Below are 20810 nucleotides of genomic sequence, written 5' to 3'. Positions count from 1 at the left end.
AGAGGTAGGGGATTTACATTTTCTATTCCAAGGGAGGCTCGTGCCTTCCTCAGCAGTTACCTGTCTTTTCAAACCAAGACACCACTTTAAATGTGGGGATGAGGACTGCCTATCATTTGAGCACCTGGAGCCTCAGAAGTGGCAGAAGTAGCATGTGCATTTTTAAGTGCTTGCATGAAAGAAAGATTGATTTCCACATCTTGGCCAAATCACCAAAAATCAAAAAGCTATTCAGGGTCTTATAAAGTCAAAGTTTACAAGTAATATATATTTAAACATATCTCTCTGTCTCAAGTTATGGTTCATTGTATTTTGCTGGTTTAGAACAGTAAGGATTGCAGAATTACAAGTTAGGAAAATAATGTATTTGACCCTTAAGTCATATTTATTGACTTAATGAAATTATTGAAATACCAATATTTATTGTGAAGATCTCCTTTCTTTTATTTTCACAAGGAAGCTGTTCTTTGTGTATTTTAAGCTACACAGCTGAGCATCCCAATTTTCTTTAACACTAGCACACACAGATTCATGGACTTAAAACACCACATGATTTCAAGAAATTTTGGACATTCCCTTCATTATTAATAAGAAACAACTTTCTCAAGAAATCTACATGACAAAGATGCCGGTCTGACATGGCACACAGTGCAGAAATCAGTCCCTCAGAGGGTTTGTGGTTGTGTTTTTCAGCCTGAGAGGCGGCAGCAGGTGCCCCTCATTCCTGCGCTCGCTCTCCGCTGTGTAGATCTTGTGCTGTGCAATGTAGGCAATGACCGAGTCTGGGATGAGGTATTTCACACTCAGCCCTCTGCACAGGGCAGAGCGGATCTGCGTTGCACTGACTTCATTCTGGATCCACTCTCTCACTAGAAAAATATTGTGCTGAAATTTAGATAAAAGGTCTGATTCCTGGATGAACTGAGATGGATCAGAGCCAACCCGACTAATGCAGACCACACCAAACTTTCCCACTATTTCTTTGATGTCTTCTTCCTTCCAGAGATTGGGTGTCTTAAATGTATGTAGAAAATCAGCCCCACAGAGCAGCTTTAATTCTGGTAGAACTGGAAAGACAAAAGGAAATAACAGATGTCTTATCCTTTCTCAGTCTTATAGGAAGTTTATACTTAAAATCAGTTTTAACTCATCACTTTAGATTTTTTTTTTTTAATATTTTTAAAATCATTTACCTTTACTCCAGGCTTTTTTTCAGAAGGTTGCAACAAAAATTCAGTTTAGGTTTTTATGTGTCTGGTCACAACTACTTTATCACCTACTTCATCATGATTCAAAGCATATTGAATATTATCTGTACACAGTTAAAGAAGAATTTTTACGCCACTCAAGCAATCCAAAAAGGGGACAAAGCAAATAAAGAGAAATACTTTAGCAGAAAGATTAGACTTGGTTGAACCTGGCTACACCACACCATCCTGCCCTGCTGTTCTTTATTGTCTGTATTTTTGCTGTTCCCTGCCTAAGCCCCAGCACAGAACTCTTTCCTCAAAGTTCTTCCACAGCGTTCATCATTATTCCACCTGATTGTTGTGCAAACATTGACCAGGTAGTTTCACAGCCTTCTATTCATGTGAGATGAAGGGGAAAGATGGAGATTTGCCTTCACTTTACACTTATTTGATGGTTAGCACATCTGCAAGTCTTCTACAAACACTTTAAAGGAGAGATTCAGAGTGTAAGAAACATTCCAGTGATGATGTGTCAAAAATGTGACTTCTTTCCACCACCAACTGTAAAGATACAACTCCTCAAGAACCGGGAACAGCTGAAATGTATTATTCATGTCCACAACATACTACAACACTAGAGGAAAAAGGCAATGTATCAGAAATGCAGCAGCATCCTGGCAAGCCATAGGGCTAGGGAAGATGATTAGATAGGGAACTGAAAACTGACATTGTTTCCAGAGCTTGCTATGCCTCTACTGCCAACAGGAGTTTTTCTGGACAGAAAACATCAACACGGTAGCATCACTACTGTGCTATCCATACACTTTGTCCATTGGCTAACACTAGAAGTAGAATTCTAAGCAATCCCTGTATTTTTCATGTTTTTTCATATTTTTTATTAATGTATTCTGTGCTTTGCAAAACAAGCAGGGCCACAACATACATCTCTGACAGAGATTAAGAGCTGCTTATAAAATCAAGAATTAATACAGCTCCAGGGACTCTTACCTGTGTGGGAGCTATTACAGAACAACTGCCCCAGCAGTTACGTTGGCATTTGGCATGGCTTGGTTTTGCCATGCAGCTCCAACCATCAAAACTCACCAGCTACTATGTTCTATTTTCTCACTACTAATCTGGTAAAGCTGTAAAGTTTTTAATGCTAAACACAGCATCATGTTTGCAGTCGTGAACCAACCTGGTTGCTGGCAAGAAAGGGAGTCCCCCGTAGAGCTTTCTGTGGGATGTTTGTTTCTTGTGAACTCCTTCTGGGACTGGAATGCTCTAAGTGCTTCATTATAATGGTGCCTGCATTTAAAATAAAGGCTTTGGTGTGAGGTAATTCTCAGAGATGCAACAAAGTGATTACCTGACACTTTCCCATTCCAGTACAGGGTCTACTTTTATGCCCTTTTGATTGGAATATCATTCTTTAGGAATTTGGCACATTTTATGCTGCTATGAGATTAGTATCAATGTAGTTACATTTTGTGGAACTCACATGCAATCTCCTTGATGGCATCTTGGTTTGTAAATTCTTTTTAAAATTCTACCATTATGGCAATTTTGGTAGCTACTATGTTTAAAACATAAGAGGAGTTTTTCTGCCTGAAACATGACTAAATCTCACTTCAATCACTAGCTGTAATTTCTTGACTAAATACAACCCCTCATTATAGTGGTTTTGTAACGTGTGCTCTGTTTTGAGGAGGAGACACTCTTGTTCTCTCTCCTCCCCTTCTCCACAAAAATATGTTCCCTGAGTTTTTACCTTGCTGTTTTACTGTTTATTTTAATTAGAAGAATCTCAATCTAAAAACTCTCGTAAGATTTTTAACATCTGCTGTGCTTCTAATTTTACTGAGTTGAGATCCCAGAAGGCAGGCAAGCATCCCTTTGCATGTTTTTCCAGGTTTCTGCTACTTTATCATTCCTCATCCCTGGTGCCCCCCTGCAATAATGGTATTGCCACCTCATGGCAGTGGCCTTTCCTTCCAAATTAGCACTTCCTTGCTTGTTTAGAACAGTCCCTGCCTTGTACCATCCTGAGCCAGGCCTAAGCATTGATCATATTCACACAAGCCAACATTGCTTCAAGGATAAAAGCTTCTGGTCAGGCAGGACAAGCAGACACAGAATCAAGGCTGTATGCAATTTCTGCGCAGCATGTATGGAGCCACAGTGACCATCAACTCTTATCCAACTGCAGCAACACAAAGGTTCTGAGTTTCAAGGAACAGTCCGAATCCAGTGCATGTACAAAGCCCCAGCTGACCCTTGGAATGTCTGCTGTAAAGAAGGAATTTACAGGTTAGTGATTTAAAAGTACACTCTTCTAACTGTGGAAACACTTTAGTCACAGGAATAAACTGCATATGTGTCAAGAACTGACACCCAGGTAGGCTGCAAAGCAGCCTCCAGTGATTTCTCTGGCCACTGGCCAGAGAAACTGCACAGCCAAGAGGTGAGGCACATATGGCAGCAGAGAGTGTGTACCAGGAGCTTGGTCTGTGCCTTCCCACACACCTAATTTTAACCCTGCCTTGCTGTAAACAGGCTGCTGCTATGTATAGCCAAGCACACCAACTGTGTGCTGTGCTCTGACATTCTTGGGCCAGGATTCAAAACCAAGAACATTTGGCAAAGAGCTCCCTACACAACCAACGTTACAAACATCACAAAATCTGAGCTGCCCGGGCCTGCTCAGCAGTTCAAGGGCTGGAGCAAGTGGGGTTGCATTATTTTAGATACAGCAAAAAGGACAAACCCATCTGCCAGCTTCTCAAGCACTTTCTGAACTGTGTATGAAGCTTTGAGTAACTACAGAGCTAAATCACAAGCACAACTCAACAGAAGTTGGGCAATGCAGATCTTTGCCAATTTTTAATTACTGCGTATTATAGATGCATGCCAATCAAATCCACAGGAGCAATGAATGCAGTCCTTTGCCTACTGACAATAGTGTTTCCTTGTCTAGGAATACTCATAAACAGCGGCTACGTGGAAACAGCTCTATTATGTTCCCTCCTTCTCCTAAGAAAAGCCTTGGGATAGTCTCCAAGATTTCCATGCTCATTTAATAGCACTGCCATAAGTGGGATTTGAGCTTTGCTGCATTAAATTCTTTAATAACTGTGTCACAACTACTTGGGGCCCTCTGCAAAATCCACAGGTTTTGATGAAATGTGACATTTTTATCATGTTCAGTTAAAATAAGTACTGTAGGAAAAGGCCATTCATGTGTTTCAGGACTAAATGTTCTACTGCAGTTAAGAGTACAACTCAAACTACTGATAAGAAGAGACACTTAGGTACAATAATGATTTCCTCTGCCTTGCAAGAGGAAAATCTCTTTCTATTGCTACTGAAGTTTCCTACCTGAGGGAGCTTATTGTGAAGGCAGCAGTTAGTCCTTGGATTTTTGAGGAGTGCAGAACCTAGAGATTAACTCTGAATGCATAGGAAGAACAACTCTGCAATAAACCATTGCCTATTTATACTTGTTAAGGACCTGTTCTTTTTTAATCTTTTTTTCACCTGTGACACTTAAAATACAGTATAAAGCACAAACACCTGTATTTCATCAGAATGCTGCTTCCCCATTCAAGGGGCAAGGTTCAGCACTGGATTATGGCACTGGTTCAGCTCATTAATACACATCTTGCTTTGTTATTTGTGGACAGAACAAGATTTAAGCTAATTTCTCTCCTTTACAAGCAGCCATTTTAATGTTTTGTGGATTTCCTAATATAACTAGAAGTTCACTTTCTAGGCAGATGGGAAGTTAGGCTGTTCATACCACATTGCCTGAGCAGAAAATTATATATAAAAGGTTTTACTTACTGGATTTCTTATCCTGAAGAACTCTGAAGTGGATTTATAATTTACAAACCCAGTCTTGCAAGCAGTACTCACTTCAGTTGGAGCTGTGCAAGACCAGAGCAGGATCACCTGATCTGTAAGATCTGAGACTGCTTCTCTGGAGGAAAATGGTTTGACTGAACTGAAGATTCGAACAAAAGCACAAAAGCCCCATACCCAGACTATACTGTAGAACAGCACTTGGTGACTTCTCAAACTGGGACATGCAGTTATGATTAGAGAAAGAATATAGTTTTCTGCAAAGATAGAGAACCTCCCACCCTGATCCTGCTCTGCTGCTTGGAGGGAAGGGGCAAAATGAGCAACTGGATGTCTGTGTTCCTTCAGGGAAGCAAATAAAAACAGATCTAAAAGGCTCTACTTTATCTTATAAGTTTCTTGTGAATGGATGCTTTTGTAAAGTAACAGGTCTGGCTTTTACCTCCTTTCACAAAGAACCACAAGAGCTTTTGGGGCAGCTGTTGGAGGGCACAATTTACAGCCTTGAACACCTCTTTCTACTTGGAAAGTAACCTAGAAAATGGGGATAAAAATGAAGAATCTGTGATAGCTCTTACATCACATTTGCTGTAGACTTCCCTGAAGGCTTCCAGTTTAATGGTATCAATTACCTTCTGGAGCACCTTTTCCAAACAGCAGATAGCACAAGAAGTTTGTGTTTTCCATCCCTGTCCCACAAGCATTTATTACCATACAGAAAGGACATGTTTCAAGGTCCTTGCATCAAGTTTTGGACAACTTGTTTAATTTCTCCTCCAAGCACAAAACCAAAGTGAACTCCGAGATTTTGAAGAAAACATCAGCAGTTATGGGCTTGGGCTTAATTCACCATTAGAGTTAATAAGAAAACTTTACAAGGATGTGTGAACAGATAAACCTGGAGGTGTAATACTGCTACTATGGCTAACGTGTAACAGAGATGCTCCTGAAGAACAGCATAATTTGTGAACTTTCTTACTTTCTGATCACAAGCTTTCTATCACCTGCTTGGGGACTTACACCCAAGAAAGGTAACAAGAGAGGCAGGTACTTTTCCTGCAGAACCCAGCAGTGGCCATCATTTTGCAGGAGCTTCCCACACACATCCAACTACTTGAAGGACAGGAGGGCAGTACCATGGTTATTGCACAGGTCTGGGGAAAGCAAATGAAAGATTCCTGGTGGGGAGTCCTGACTTGCCTGGGTGTTTTAAAGGAGCAAGTTCTGTGCATTCACATGGCAGCCGGGCAGACTTTTGGCAGTCAGTAATTTCATAAAGACAGGAAGAAGATAATGTAATCACCTTAATACTTTTACTGTCTCTGTCCACGTGTTCTGCTTGCTCTCCCAGGGATCCACCCGGATCCAGTCAGACGTCTCCAGGGCCAGTTTGGCCATTGCCACCCGGTGCCTTGCTGACACTAAGCCTTTCTTCCCATAGCTATCACTGACAGGAGACATTATGCCTTCAATCACCTGGTATCTTCCTTTGGGAAAAAAAAAAAAGAAAAAATGAAAATTAAGTCCTCTTCACAGAATCTTGAAAATTTAGGGTGGAGAGGGCCTTGGGAGCTCACCTCGTCCAACCTCTTCAAAGGGTAACTTCCATGGTTATCATCAAAGTTTTAAAATGCTATGAACAACTTGATTTGGGTTTTGTTATTAATCCATTCCCAGAAATTAAAATATTAAAATGCAAATGTTTTGTTCCTCTGTGAACTGCTTACAATTATTATCATGTTTATCCTAATAAATTACCCAAAAAAGGAAAGCTGAGTAAACAGACAATTTTAAACCATGTAGACATAGTCATAATTGATGTTGCAGACTATCAAAGTTGGATAGAATTAAGTTTCATAGTCCAATTAGTACAGCTTTGATATAGCCAGAGCAAAGAATGACTTAACTGACTACTTCTTTGTTCTTAGATATCTGATCATTGTTATTTATCAGAATCATTGTGACTTTCTTTGTGTTAAAGCATGAATTACAGCATATTACTGCAGCTGTGATAGATGTGATTCAGACAAATCGAAAGATTCAAGCACAAAGATGGGGCTAATGGAGTCTAAAATGAGACTTCGAGCACTGTGCTCCTCACATCAGCTCAGCAGCCACTAAATGCCTTTCTATTTGGCTGACCATGTTAAATGCATTTGACAATATGCCCCTGGTTTCCTACCCCTGTAACACAACATAATCATTAACACAACAGACTGGTTAGATTCTACAGCTCTGGCCCCAAACCAGGAAACAAAAATAAAGCACTACCACAAGCTGCAAGCCTCGAGAAATTGAGAGGAAATGAAGAGTGTTTCAACTGAACAGAAATGAACAAAACTACTTCTAATGTAACACATGCATTTCAAATAACTATGATAAATATGATACTGAAGAGGGGGAAAAAAAAACTCTTCCTTTTTTCTAATTCAATTATTTTAACACAGAAACTTCAATGCAGAATGCTACTTTTATTGCTTTGTAAGGAAAAGAACACCTCTGACTTTTCTGATACTGGCATATGACAATTCAATATTCCAACATGAAAATGTCACTCTAGTAATGTCACATTTATTTTCATGTATTAAAATTTTCAAAAGAACTTCACTGAATCTGACTTAAAAAACCAGCAGTAAGATTCAATGAGATTTACATCCTTTTAAGATGTCAGTTCAAACCATCCTGTTTTAAACTAGTCTCACTACAAGCAAAATGAGCAAGATAAAATTTTCCAGAATCATGCAAAGATGTGTGTATAATTAAGTCCATCACTTGATTTGAAATTGGAAATAATTCCACTTGATTTATGAACAACAATTATTCTCTCGCACTTTGGTATTATACACTGATATAACAAGTTGTCATTTAAAGGGAAAGAAATTACAGTTTAAATTAATTTCTCATTTAAAGGGAAGGAAACTGCAGTGTGAATTCACTACTATGTTAACCATATTAAAAGGTTTTTCCTACATGATGATTCTATTTTCTACGTTTCATTTTACATGTTTTACATTCTTATGTTTCTATGGATATAAGTTCTTCCCTTATAATTTAAATGAATATATTAAATGAAAAAAAATCATATTTCTGTGAGCTCATGCTAACCAAGCATATGGGTCTGCCACCTCCTTGTGAGAAGGAAAGATTTCAGTCTCTAATCAGCTCTAGAGCTGCATAAATGGGATGAGATAAGGGCTTCTGGAGCCATATCAGCTTGCTCCCAGGTAGAAATGAAACCGACTGGAAGAGAAAAATCAAGGTTGGTAACACTTCAGAGAGTCAAACACAGGAATGGCTTGAGAAGATTCACAATGGAGTAACCAAGCACTGTGCAAACAGGATGCATGAGAGCCTTCCATACAGAAACACAAAATTTAGCTGTCAAAATATAGGAAAGAATTTATTACTGGCTCTAAATAACTTGTTTCCCATTCAGTAATTTAAAAGTTCACCTGTTCAAATATGCCCCTCCGTTTTGGCAAGTGTGCAAAGAGGAAATCACTAAATTCTGTCACCCTGGGCTTTTCTTAATGTCCACTGCAATTCTCTTCTCTCTCCCATAAATTATTATAAGTTGTTTCATACCTTCCTTGGTCCAGAATTATCTTCAAATTCTATTTCTCTGTAATTCTCTTTCCTTTCATAATGTAGTTTATTATTATTGCTTGTTCTAAATATGTGTAACAGTTCTCCAGGCCCTCAAGTGGCTTTGTTTTTTAAAATACACCTACCAAAAGCAGCAAAAAAGTTCTTCTTGCTATGAATTTATATTCTCTAAGAACTGTTTAGGAGAATTGGGTAGTGCTCAGAAAACTAAATATAACAAAAGGAATGAAACACAAACTGTCCATCAAACATGTTAAAGTAGATTATTAAGGAAAATAGGTATTTAGTTTTCTGTTGTCAAGGTGTCACTGTAAATTGTCACAAACACTAATACTAATCATAATCCTTAATTAGCTTATTAATGCTAAAGAAAATTTATCAAATGCCAATTTCATACAAAATTGTGTATTTTGGTGGAGCTTCTAAAGATTAATTTCTTCTGGTGGTAAGTCTGGAATTCACTGCGAGACATTATGCCAGAAATAAATAATAAAAGTAAATAACCACTACAGAAAAGCAAATAAATTAAACATTTCCATACACTTAACTCTTGCTCACTACTCATTTTCCTCTCAATGTCAAGGGAAAATCCTCCAAGAGAAGCTCTGCAGCTTCCTGTTGTTACCCTACCCAGTGAACAGGAATGCATTTGACAGAACCTGTGGGAATGAGGCTGGCTGGGATGAGCAGTGGTTCAGCCTCAGTAGCATATACAGGAGGTATCAACCTGAGACCATGGCAAGTGGGATACTGAAAGGGAGATACCTGGTCAGGTCACGGCGAGAAGAGTGTGGTCATGGGAGTCAGTATGTTAATAGGATGTTAATGAGACTATTCTACATTAGGTCATGCTTCTGGTCCTTGTTCTCAGTTAGTTCGGAACCCGTCACATTCAAGGTCATGTTCTGAGCTTGTGTTGGTGATTGGACCCTCATCCTCAGAATACCCCTCTATTTTGTTATGTTCCCCACGCCCCCTGTCGTTGGATCTTGCCCCTCAGACTGTGCAGTTTTTGTGTTTGTTATTTTGCTATTAAAGATCTTTATTTTTGAGCAAGTTCATCGTTCCCATCCCTCTGTTTTTGCCATGCTCCCCCTGGCTGAAGTGGTCTCAGGGTTGCAGCAAGCCAGACTGCGATAGCAACCCACTAATGGTGTCACATTTTCCCCAGCTTTCATAAGATAATAACTCATTCTCCTTCACCTTTCCCTCGTATTTGTCGTCACAGATAAAGTATCTTGTCTTTCACACCCTCCTACTTTGACCTGCATCCCTTTTGGTCTTACCTGGAAACTTGGGGATATAAGTATCCTCCACTGGCAACACTTGGGAAACAAGATTAAAATATCCCAGATAAATTGATTCTAGTACTGTTTCTTTGGTCTTTATGGTAAAATGAGGAATACAGTCACAGAGAAGTAAAAGTGCCTGACATTAGGTATTAATAGACTCTAAAGGCATCTGCCACAGTCATTGCAAGTTTCAAAAAACAATTTTAAAACAAGGGACTGAATATCAGAAAATTTTAGCTGTGTCTGATGACGTGTAAAGTGCCAGATTCAAATGAGTAGACAGAAAATCCAGACAAAGAGAATTATTTGAGTCATTCAGGTGCATACAGCTATGTGTGTTGTATTTAAAAGGCAGCATGACAAGATTTATTGGCTGATATTAACAGAGGAAGGATGAATTACTTGACATGTGGTAATGAAACTGCACTTAAAGTATCAGAAACCAAATAAAATGTCTTACTTAAAATAGGGAAGTATGAAAAACAAGATTAGGCAGCACTAAATACTGATGTGATGTACAAAAAGCTGGCAGACAGAATTAGTGGAGATGTCAGTCAGAATGCACATCAGGGATGGTCCTGTCATTCATGGCAGTGAAACCTGCTTCTCAAGTCACAGAATCCTGGAGCTGCTGAGGCTGGAAAAGCTCTCTAAGATCACTGAGTCCAACCAGTAACCCAGCACTAGAACATGCCCCCAAGTGCCACATCTACATGTCCTTTGAACACTTCCGGGGCTGGTGACTGAACTCCAGCCAAGCTATGGCCCAACTCATCATTTCAGCCTGATTTGTGATGGAACAGCACTACTGCAGCAGCAGGAGGATGAAGCCATTCCCAAGCCTAGGAAACATGTCCCTCACACTAATTAATTAATTTCTCACTTGTTTCCAGCATCCAGTATGGATGTGCACTTCAAGGTGCACTGTTCTCTCTGAGGAAGAAATCACTGCTGCCTCAAGATGGACAACCCCTGTTCTCCACCCCTCTGTCAACTCCCAGGCTGCAGCTGCTGCTTCTTCTCAGCAAATAAGCTCCAATTTCTCCTCTCCTTCCCTGCTAACCCCAGAAATGGAAACAGGGCTAAAACCATGAGAGAATGACCAATAAATTTCCTGAGTAGGAATGGTTCTGCTATAAAAGAGGCATCCAGAATCAGTTATTTTTATAGCATGCTGCCAAGCCCTTCTGCTTGAGAAACTGCGTTCCCTGTTGAGGAGGGGCCACAGATGGGATTTGAGTACCCACACATGCAAACACACACCCCCATACACCTAGTACAAACACACACATCTGCTCTGGGAGCTCCTGCAGATGTAGTCACCTCTGCTCGCCATGGGCCAAGCTTCTCCAGGCAAACTGAGGGGTCTGACTTTGTTGCCATGCTGGGTTAAGCTTTCAGAAAGTGCAAAGATAACGCTTTAGGCAACTCAGACACCAAAAGGATTATCCAATGCAGAAAGTCCTTGTACTTGTAAGGCTTCATAAATTAAAGTAAGAAGCCAAAAGGCAATCACACCCTACCCAGAACTAGGCATTGACATCAGGTGTAATATAATGCACAATTTCCATTTCAACCTTTCAAAATTTAATTTTAATATGATTATTACTAAGTTTTTAGCAAATTACCCTGAGTAATGGGTGGAGTCTTTCTAAACGGACCCTGGAGCAGACCAAACATTAAACTGATCCAGACAGAATAATAATTAATTTCCCAGTTTGGTCTTTCTTTAAAGGCAAAGAGAAATGTTACTGGACTACAATTTATGACTTAAACAGAATTACCAGTTGGTTTCATATTACCTTTCTACTCTTTGAATACCTAGGCAGCAGAATCAGTTAAAAACTACAGTGAAAAAAGTAAATTAAGAATCTCTTTTTAATCCCTTATTTCCAGTCCTGCAGGAGCAACAAAATAATTTTAGTTCTAGGAAAACAAGACTTGAGGCTGCTCTCAGAGCCAGCTCTGTAATTCGTCCTCATCACAGTCAAAGTATCCTCACAGGATATTCTGAGTATGCAGCTGCTGCTTCTACTGCACAGTAGTAACAGTGGGTTCCCAGGTTCTCTCCCCCTGCTCAATTTGACAGCCAAATTCCTTTTACTATTATTTGCTGTTTAGGTTCCTACTGAACCACCTCCCTGGGATCTTCTCTGTCAGATTACAACAAATAATGATTCCCTCTCAAACACTTCCAGAAACATAACTGCACTTACATTTTAGCTACAAATTTAAAAAAAAAATCCTCGAGCAACTAAGGAACTGCTCAAGCTTAGAGTTCACGGCTTTCCAGTAGCATTTCTGATTCTTTCTTAAATTCCTGATGTTACCACCTTGCTCTTTTGTTGCCAAAACATTCTAGCCTGTGGCATCTCACTTTTCTGATCTTTTTTTAGGATAAAGTGCCTCTTAGGGAAGACAATGGACAATTAATGTTTCATCTCTTCTCCAGTTTCCCCTGGCTGTCAAAACTGCTACCTGAACTCCTCTTCATATGAAAACACATTGTATCAGAAAAGCATGGAATTGGAACATAAAAGATTTTCCTAAGTTTCAAAATTATTAACCATATTATTTCACAAGATTCAGCCAGTGCCAAGAGCAAGATCCTCAAACTGCTGATAAAACTTTTACTCTCTTTGCATGAACACTCATTATACTTGCTTATACACTGAGGTAATGGCAGACTTTCTATATTGAATATCCCATGAAAGCTTTAAATTAATATCAGTAAAGAATATTAAAATGAACCCAGTTGTAATGTAAGAGCTGATCTAAGTGAGTATTAAAACTCTTTCTTGTTTTTCCCAGGCCTCACTGACCTGTCTGGTGCAGGTGGTCTCTGGCCAGCTCAAACAAACGCATGTGCATGTTGGTGGTGGGGTTAAAGGAGCCACAGGCCAGGAGGATGACAGGAATCCTGTTCCTCATCCTGACAGCAAAACATTACCGCTCCTCCCTGAAGAAAAAAAAAATTAAAACAAAAGACAAACTTGAGAAAGAGGAGTCTGGTCTTGGTTCCTGAACTAAAAGGAGCTGTTTCCAGAACTGGGTGTTCCTGGAGCACCAGCGCTGTGTCCAGAGACCAGTCCTGCCCCAGCATTCAGCACCTGCCCTGCTCAGGAACACAGCTCTTCCTGGATATTAATTAGGAGAACACCAATACGTTCTGCTTCCCCACACACAGACAACATACTCCTAGAACAACATACTTCTAGAAATTTACATTCCTATTACTAAAGCCTAACAATTTTTTTTTACTTCTTTTTAATTTTTAACTTGCTTTTACTGGAGAGAAAGGTTTTGTTCCATCTTCGTAGCCATTGACAGCAGGCCTGCTACAAAAGGAAATTTTTTTTTTTTAGTAACTTCTTTCAATGAACCTTTGCAACACATGACAAAACCTCACCTGTAACACCCAATCCTAAGGTGTGACCTCCTGGGAGCTGAGCAGGCAGCACTGGGGGTGAGCCAGTTGGCAAACATTTCCAGCCAGATTATCAGCACTGGCCTGTGTGGTTCCTCTGCTGCACTGTGGAGCAATGGCCAGTGCATCAAGGGAAGAGGAAGCACACCTGTGTCAGGAAATCTCCAGGGCATAAAAAAGCTGTGAGGAGCTTGCAGGGGTGTTTACAAACAACCCTGATACAATTTGGTTAAACTGTAGAAACTGTAGCAAAAATCAGTTTAAATCCACTGTGCTTGGAGCTATTTACTTGCTTAGCTCTTTTTAAAACTAATCCAGAATACAACTGGAATGATAAAAATAATTGTGTCCTACATCCAAGTCTGAAAGTCTGAAGTATTTTCCTAGCACTTGAAACCTCTACATTGCTTACACCTGTGTATCATAAAAACACCACTCTCCTCCCCTCCTAGGCCTCCAGCCCTCCCATCAAACAGAGCAGGCTTCCTGCAGAAGACACCTGCATCTCAAACTTCAGAACTCAGTCTCGGGATAACAGACCAAACCCAGCAAAGACTGTGTTTTCTGATTAGCCAAATCTTGTTCTCCATCTGCACTGTAGCTCAGAGCCCACCTCTTACTGTTCCCAGTCCCTTCCCCCCCCCCCCCCATCTCTTAGAAAAATCTAATAGTAATGGTTAAATCCATATCAAGTCCACGTTTTATAGCTGCCAACATGATCAGTTTATTTATGGAGGATTTACAACCTGAAGACTGGGACTGTACCATGGAACAGCACTCAGTGCACCAAGCAACAAGTGTTAATATTGTTATTTGTGACTTATTAAACCTTTTTACTGAGAAAATCCTTTGAAGCATCAATAAGTGCTATCTACTTCCAGCATCTAGTACTGAATAAAACAATTGTTTTAAAATGTTTTTATTCTACTTTCCTCATTTCTCATACCTTTCATCATACTAGGGGAGACATACTGGGGAGAAAAGACTTGCTTGCTGTAGAGCCACTAAAAACTAGTAATAGTTTTATGGTCAGTGATGGGAGCAGCTGGAGGAAGCTCCTTTCACTGCACTCAGCTCTCTCCTCTGGTGTACTGTCCCTGTGCAGACACAAAAACTCACACATGAAAACTAAATGCAAAATGTATAGCTTCTTTATTCAGAAAAAAACAAAACCTGTTTTTTTGACCAGTATCAGCAATTCTGTAAATGTATCTTCATTGAATGGGGGAAGGTGTTTCTGCCCCAAAACTGGACAAAACATCAGCATCTGGAGCTCTCTCACTGCTGGCTCACGGCTCTCCTGTGCTCCCTCCTGTTCTGATCAAGTGCAGTTTATATTCCCATAGTTGTTTCTTTATTTGCCATCTCAACTGAATGATTTCCTTTGCTTTGCTTTTGATTCTACACACTATTGTATTTCTCACCTAAAACAAAGTTTTATAAACTCATTTATAAACTCATATATATTTCCAGGGTATAAACTCTGGAAAAAAAATTTATACCCTGGAAACTCCAGGGAAGTACTTCAACCTGTGACTTTTAGTGGTAATTTGACAGTACTGACAATGGAAACTCAAAAATCAAACCACCACCAAACAAACAGACAGAACAAAACCAAAAAAGAAAACAGAAAAAAACCCCACAACAAACCAAGATTGTACTGACAGTAAATAAACACATAATGAAAAAGCATCTCACAAGGTATTACACATCTATAAACTCACAATCACCCCATACATACATATATATTCCAAAAAAACAATGCTTTTATTTTTACTATACCCAAATATGGTGCCTCCTACACCTATTCAACAGGTCTAGAACAACTTTTAGTATTTGAAACAAAACTTTCTCATTCAGTTGCTATCTCAGCTGGTATTAATTACCTGAGGGGTTTCAAATCATTAGTAGAACACCACACAAAGTAACAGAAAAAAAGAGAGTGAAGTGATTTTTCAGCTCAGCTCTCTTGAGAAATCAAACACTGGGGAAAGTTTAAACATGAGTCTGTGTGCCCTGCTCTGGGCCCGTGTTCAGCAGCCCTGGGCAAGCAGCGCAGAAACGCCAGTCCACAGCCTGGGAAGCCTCCAACAACAGGGACATCATGTGGCAAGGCAGAAAAGGACAGCCACCTTCAGATGGGGAGGCCACACTTCAGCTATGTAAAAAAGGTTTAATGATGGACAAAGCATCATGATTTCCATTAGATAGTTCCTGCAAGTTCTTTTTCTGGTGTTTATATTCCTACAATATGGCAATAACAGATGATGTTACAGATTACCACAGTTAAGTTCTGCTGGAAGTCAGTAGTTAGGACCATATCTGATTAATTATCAGCAGCAGAATGGAGTGCTGAGCAGCACAGTCTGATTCATGAGCTGTTAAATTAGTAAACTGGAGAACAAGACACTGATACGTGCATGCTATGAGTAACGCAGCCTTGAGGGAACATTTCTCCAAAAAGCAGAAAGAAACCAAATCCTAGCACAGGATTAAAGCATTATCTCCTCCTGTAAGGGTGAATCTAGATTAATTTAGATGAAATTTAGATTTGAACAAGTTCAAAGCTGTCTGATTCCATTCTTTTACTGGGCCACACCATTACCTCACATAAATGCATGCAGATGCACTGGCACCAGCTGAGTTACACCAAGTGACACTAAGAGTATTGAAGTTGTGTGACAGTTTGAAAGTCAGGAAATAAAACTACATTTAGTAGCTGACCCAAATCACAGCCAGCCACAGAACACAAATATCCCTTAAAAACATGATTGGATATGAGAGCTTCTCATGCTGTCAATAATAGTAATTCTCTGCTGCCATAGAGAAGTTACTCCAGACAGTAAGTTCCCAGCATTTGCTGTCACCAAAACTAATCCTCCACAACAGTGACAACTATTTACCTGTATATCCCCATCTTCCCTTTAATAATGAACATATATACCTGGGTGAGGAAAAATGGAAAATGTATAATCTGAGGCACTATTTTATTTACTCTTCAAGAAGTTACTCACTCCAGCCACAAAAGATTTTACAAGGAGGACATATATATTATACACAGCCCAATATGATGCTGTTACCCTCCAAAATAGCTTTTTCAGGGCCACATGGTGAGTTATATTATTATTATTAAATTCCAGTGATTCAAGTGGACCCCATTTATTTGACTTTCACTGAAAGCCATGACAGGATACAATGACTTCCTATCAAATTTACCATATCAGAACCAGGAAGCTGCTCCTTCCAATCCCCACACCAGACTTTTAGTCAGAGAACACAAGTCCCATTGCAGCTTTAGAGAAATCCCAAGATCTGCTCCCCTCCTCACTGCAGTATTCATCAGAGCAGCAACTCCTCCAAGCCTATAAAAATCATCTGGATTTTTTCATGTGTAACACAGAAGATGGCTCAAAACCCAGCAAATGCTGCCTTTAACAATGCACATAGGGTTTTGCCTGAGACAGACCTGCTCACTTTGAGGATACTCACTAGTTCTTCTTCCTCTCTGTCCAGGCAGCAATTTTCCCAGCAAAACAAAAAGTTCTCTGTGAACAAGTCACCTCACAGAAAACTGCCTGTGGCCCAAATTCCAAGTGCCCTGGTGGCAACCAGAGAAAGCAGCCTCAGCAGGAATGTCTCCACACTTCACTCTTGCCATTCCTTTATTTTAGGCGGTATTCCTTTCACAGGAGAACCAACAAAACCTCTCAATCAGTTACATCTCTAAAATCAACATAAACATGACTTATAGCTCCATTTACTTGGAATGAGTTTTTCTTCTGAATGAAACTACTTCTCTGTTTTCAGCTTTCAATCCCAAGTCTTGCTGGTCTACTGCTACAGAAAATTGGCAGTTGAAAGGGACTAAAGAAGAAAATTCACCACAAAAAGTACACGCTGACAAAGTACAACAAATATATTGAGCACAGGACTCATGCAGTCTGAAATACATGCATATATTGAACCTCCAGTTAATAATGAACATGACATTGCCTTCAACAATTTTGTACTCTGAAAAATTTGAGCAGAATTATTGCTTAGCACAAGCTTACAAAGACTGTATTCTCAACACACACAAAACTGTGCCTGCGAATTCAAGTCAAGAACACATTTTTTTTAAGCCTGTGAGTTGCTGCAAGTTTATAACTAGGATTCCACAGTGGGACACAAGAGTGTCTGGTCCCAGAGTTCTACCAATAAATTATCTACAGAGATACTCCCACAATAATATCCTAAATATTTTTCTTAGTATTCTTAAGAATATTATATGTTATTAACATTCTCAATCATCCTGCAAAACAATCGCCCTTACAGGCCACTCATTGCCTGAACAGCAACAAAGAATACAAGAACCCAGCAACATGGAATTCAGAAAGCACTATTCCATCACATCAACAGTAAACTCCCATATTTTTAACATCCCTATTTGTGCATTTATTGAATATTCTGAATTCATTTCAGATTTTCTGCTGTCCTTAAACAGCAAACATGGAAAGACAACCACAGCATAACATCCTTAATGTTATTTTTTTATTAGGGAAAATTATGGAATAATCCCATTTTGTACAAGAGGCATTAATTCACAGAATTCACAGAATGAGTAGATTGGAAGAGACCTTAAAGATCATTGAGTCCAACCCAGCCCAAACACCTGAACTAAACCCTGACACCCAGTGCCACATCCAGTCTTTGTTAAATACACCCAGGGATGGTGACTCCACCACCTCCCCGGGCAGACCATTTGAGAACTTTATCATCCTTTCTGTAAGAAACTTCTCCCTAATCGCCAACCTAAATTTCCCTTGGCACAGCTTGAGGCTGTGTCCTCTGCTTCTGTCAGTGCTGCCTGGGGAAAGAGACCAGCCCCACTTGGCTACAGCCACCTTTTGGGGAGTTGTAGAGTGATAAAGTCACCCCTGAGTCTCCTTTTCTCCAGGCTAAACACCCCCAGCTCCCAGTCGCTCATAAAACACTTGACAATGCTTAGACACAGAGCTCTGCAGCAGTTTCATCTGGTGACAAGACCAGTGATACCCCACTAACCCAGAACCATACAAAAAATAAGTAAAAAAGGACCAGACTGGCCAGCACCTTGTACCCAGTGTTTGCTGGGTAGTGTAGGATCTCACTGGCCTCACACAACACCACTCCCTGCACAGTTTTGCAGCATTTCCACAACTCAAAAGAATATGGTCATCTCCTGTATCTTGTATTTCCTGCAGTATGATCTTTATAATTACTGCTCCAACAATCCCTAGTGATCACTCAACATCCGACACTCAACTCCCTTCCAATTTCTTGTGCCCATATCCCACTAATAAATAAGCTTTTTCTTCTTCTACGGAAGAATTGTCTAAAAAGTAGTCTTCCTTCTGTTTGCATGTACGAGTCAGTCATCCACAATGCACAATATATTGATTTACAAAAAAAAAGGATTCACACAGAACTGCAGCTCTGGGAGCCTATTTTAAAGCAAACAAACTGCTGATTTAGTGAAAGCATCAACTTGTCTGTCAAAACAAACTCTTGCTAAAATTTCAAGAGTTCCTGTTGAGAAGCCGTTTAGAGTAATTTTTTGTCTATCAACACCTCTGTAATTTTCTTTCAACTAGCAAAACACACTTAGCATATCCTAAGGCAAATTTCAGAAACTGAACTCGCACACAAATGGAAAATAAATTTAAGTAGCAAAGAAAATATCTTCAATCACAAAGATTTTCTCTTATAAAGCTGGTTTTAAAAGGCAGCAAGCTAATGAAACCCCTAGCAGTACTACTGCAGAACACTCAGATGCAAAATAATTATATATAACACTCAAGGCATAAGACAGGATTTCCAGAACACAGAGCAAGACCTGTGCCAGATCACTGGGCTGGATGGCATTTTTTATGTTTTTCAAGTTCTCCATAATACTTTGTGACCCTGCACGGCAAATTTCTTCATTTCTGCTAATTATTGTTCAGAAGAATGCAGAGTGCTTGGTGAGCAGAGTGACATCCACACGGCCATTTGAGTGGTAATTGCACTAAATCAGCAGTGTGGCGGGGAGGATACAGATGTGAGCCTGGCTGCTGAGACTGAGGCAGGTCCCCAGTGGCACCTGCTGGGCCAGGGCAGCAGCTGGGGTTTGACAGCTTCACCTGCTCCAGGTGCAGCAGCAGCGACCGAAACACTCTATGAATTAAGCTCTTGGAAATAATCCCCGCTATGAAATCCAGTTTGTCTCATTAAATTATTTTAAACGGCACAAGCTCAAATTCCCCTCTGACAGGACTGTCACCTGTTGTGTCCTCCGTGCTCCCCCCGCAGAGCTCTGGACTTCTCAAAGGTCTTTGAGATCGTCTGAATGCTAATTAGGTTGTCATAGATAGGCTAAATTCTAAAATTCGCATTTCTGAAGTTAAAGGCACGAAGGCAGTTTACTGGTACAATCACACGGTGGAACCAGACTGCAGCAGCAAATCACGCCAGGAAAACCAGCTCCCGTGGATTGTATTGCTACAAAGCTTAAAGCAAACACTGTGCATTGTTTGTAAAATCAAACAGCAGGTGCTGCACCCTCATAAAGCCGGGGGAAAAGACGAGTAAGTTACGCGGTGAAATAAACAAAAACTTTACTGTTTACAATATTTACTGTTGTTCTCTAACTCTCACTGCACTTGGTGTTGGGTGAGGGAGGGGGGAAGAAAGGAAAAAAACCTTTCTGTTTTTAACACATATCCATACGCACACATGCATATATAATATACGTATGTGTCTATATGGTGCTGGATAAGCGTTTAATGAGTGCGTGGCGTGGGCAGCCCGGCAGCCTCGGCCGGGGCTTTGAGGCCTACCCGCAGTGCCCTCAGAGCCCGCTCCGCTCCGCTCCGGCCGGCTCCCGGCTCCGGCCGGCTCCCGGCTCCGGCCGGCTCCCGGCTCCGGCCGGCTCCCGGCTCCGGCCGGCTCCCGGCTCCGGCCGGCTCCCGGCTCCGGCCGGCTCCCGGCTCCGGCCGGCTCCCGGCTCCGGCCGGCTCCCGGCTCCGGCCGGCTCCCGGCGGCTCCGGCCGGCTCCCGCCCTCCTCCTGCCCTCCTCCCTTCGCTCCCGGCGGCTCCTGCCCTCCTCCCCTCGCTCCCGGCGGCTCCGGCCGGCTCCCGCCCTCCTCCTGCCCTCCTCCCCTCGCTCCCGGCGGCTCCGGCCCTCCTCCCCTCGCTCCCGGCGGCTCCGGCCGGCTCCCGCCCTCCTCCGCTCCGTCCTCCCATCCGTGCTCACCGCAGGACGGCCGGGCCCCGCGGGTGGCAGCGCCGCCGCGGCTCCCCGGGCAGGCTCCGCGCGGCCGGGCCTCCCGCAGCGCCGCTGCACAGCGGCAGCCTCGCCGCCTCGCACAGCACCGAGTGTGTTTTTGTCACGGCAGCCTCGCCGCCTCGCACAGCACTGAGTGTGTTTTTGTCACA

The 20810-nt window shown here is 41.2% G+C and overlaps 1 protein-coding gene across 1 annotated transcript; it reads right to left on the bottom strand.

Annotated features, from left to right (window-relative positions):
* Positions 1–362: 362 nt before the first annotated feature.
* Positions 363–20697, bottom strand: NMNAT3 (nicotinamide nucleotide adenylyltransferase 3). The gene is made up of 5 exons (XM_021555742.2): positions 20629–20697; positions 12772–12908; positions 6355–6538; positions 2389–2498; positions 363–1067 (listed from the first exon to the last, which is right to left on the bottom strand). Exons 2-5 carry the CDS (start codon positions 12878–12880, stop codon positions 658–660), a joined length of 813 nt encoding a protein of 270 aa, XP_021411417.1. The 5' UTR covers positions 12881–12908; positions 20629–20697; the 3' UTR covers positions 363–657.
* Between the last annotated feature and the right edge of the window lie 113 nt (positions 20698–20810).

Source organism: Lonchura striata, chromosome 10 (genome assembly GCF_046129695.1).
Source record: "Lonchura striata isolate bLonStr1 chromosome 10, bLonStr1.mat, whole genome shotgun sequence".
NCBI lineage: Eukaryota > Metazoa > Chordata > Aves > Passeriformes > Estrildidae > Lonchura > Lonchura striata.
This window is presented reverse-complemented; position numbering and strand designations above follow the sequence as displayed.

Bases quoted from the DNA above. Each gene is read 5' to 3' on its own strand.
- NMNAT3 (XM_021555742.2), bottom strand. From the start codon at position 12,880: ATGAGGAACAGGATTCCTGTCATCCTCCTGGCCTGTGGCTCCTTTAAC. The intron at 6,539-12,771 runs GTCAGTGAGGCC...TTTTTCCCAAAG, and splicing joins AGACCACCTGCACCAGACAG to GAAGATACCAGGTGATTGAA. The intron at 1,068-2,388 runs GTTGGTTCACGA...TTGTCTTTCCAG, and splicing joins CCTTTCTTGCCAGCAACCAG to TTCTACCAGAATTAAAGCTG.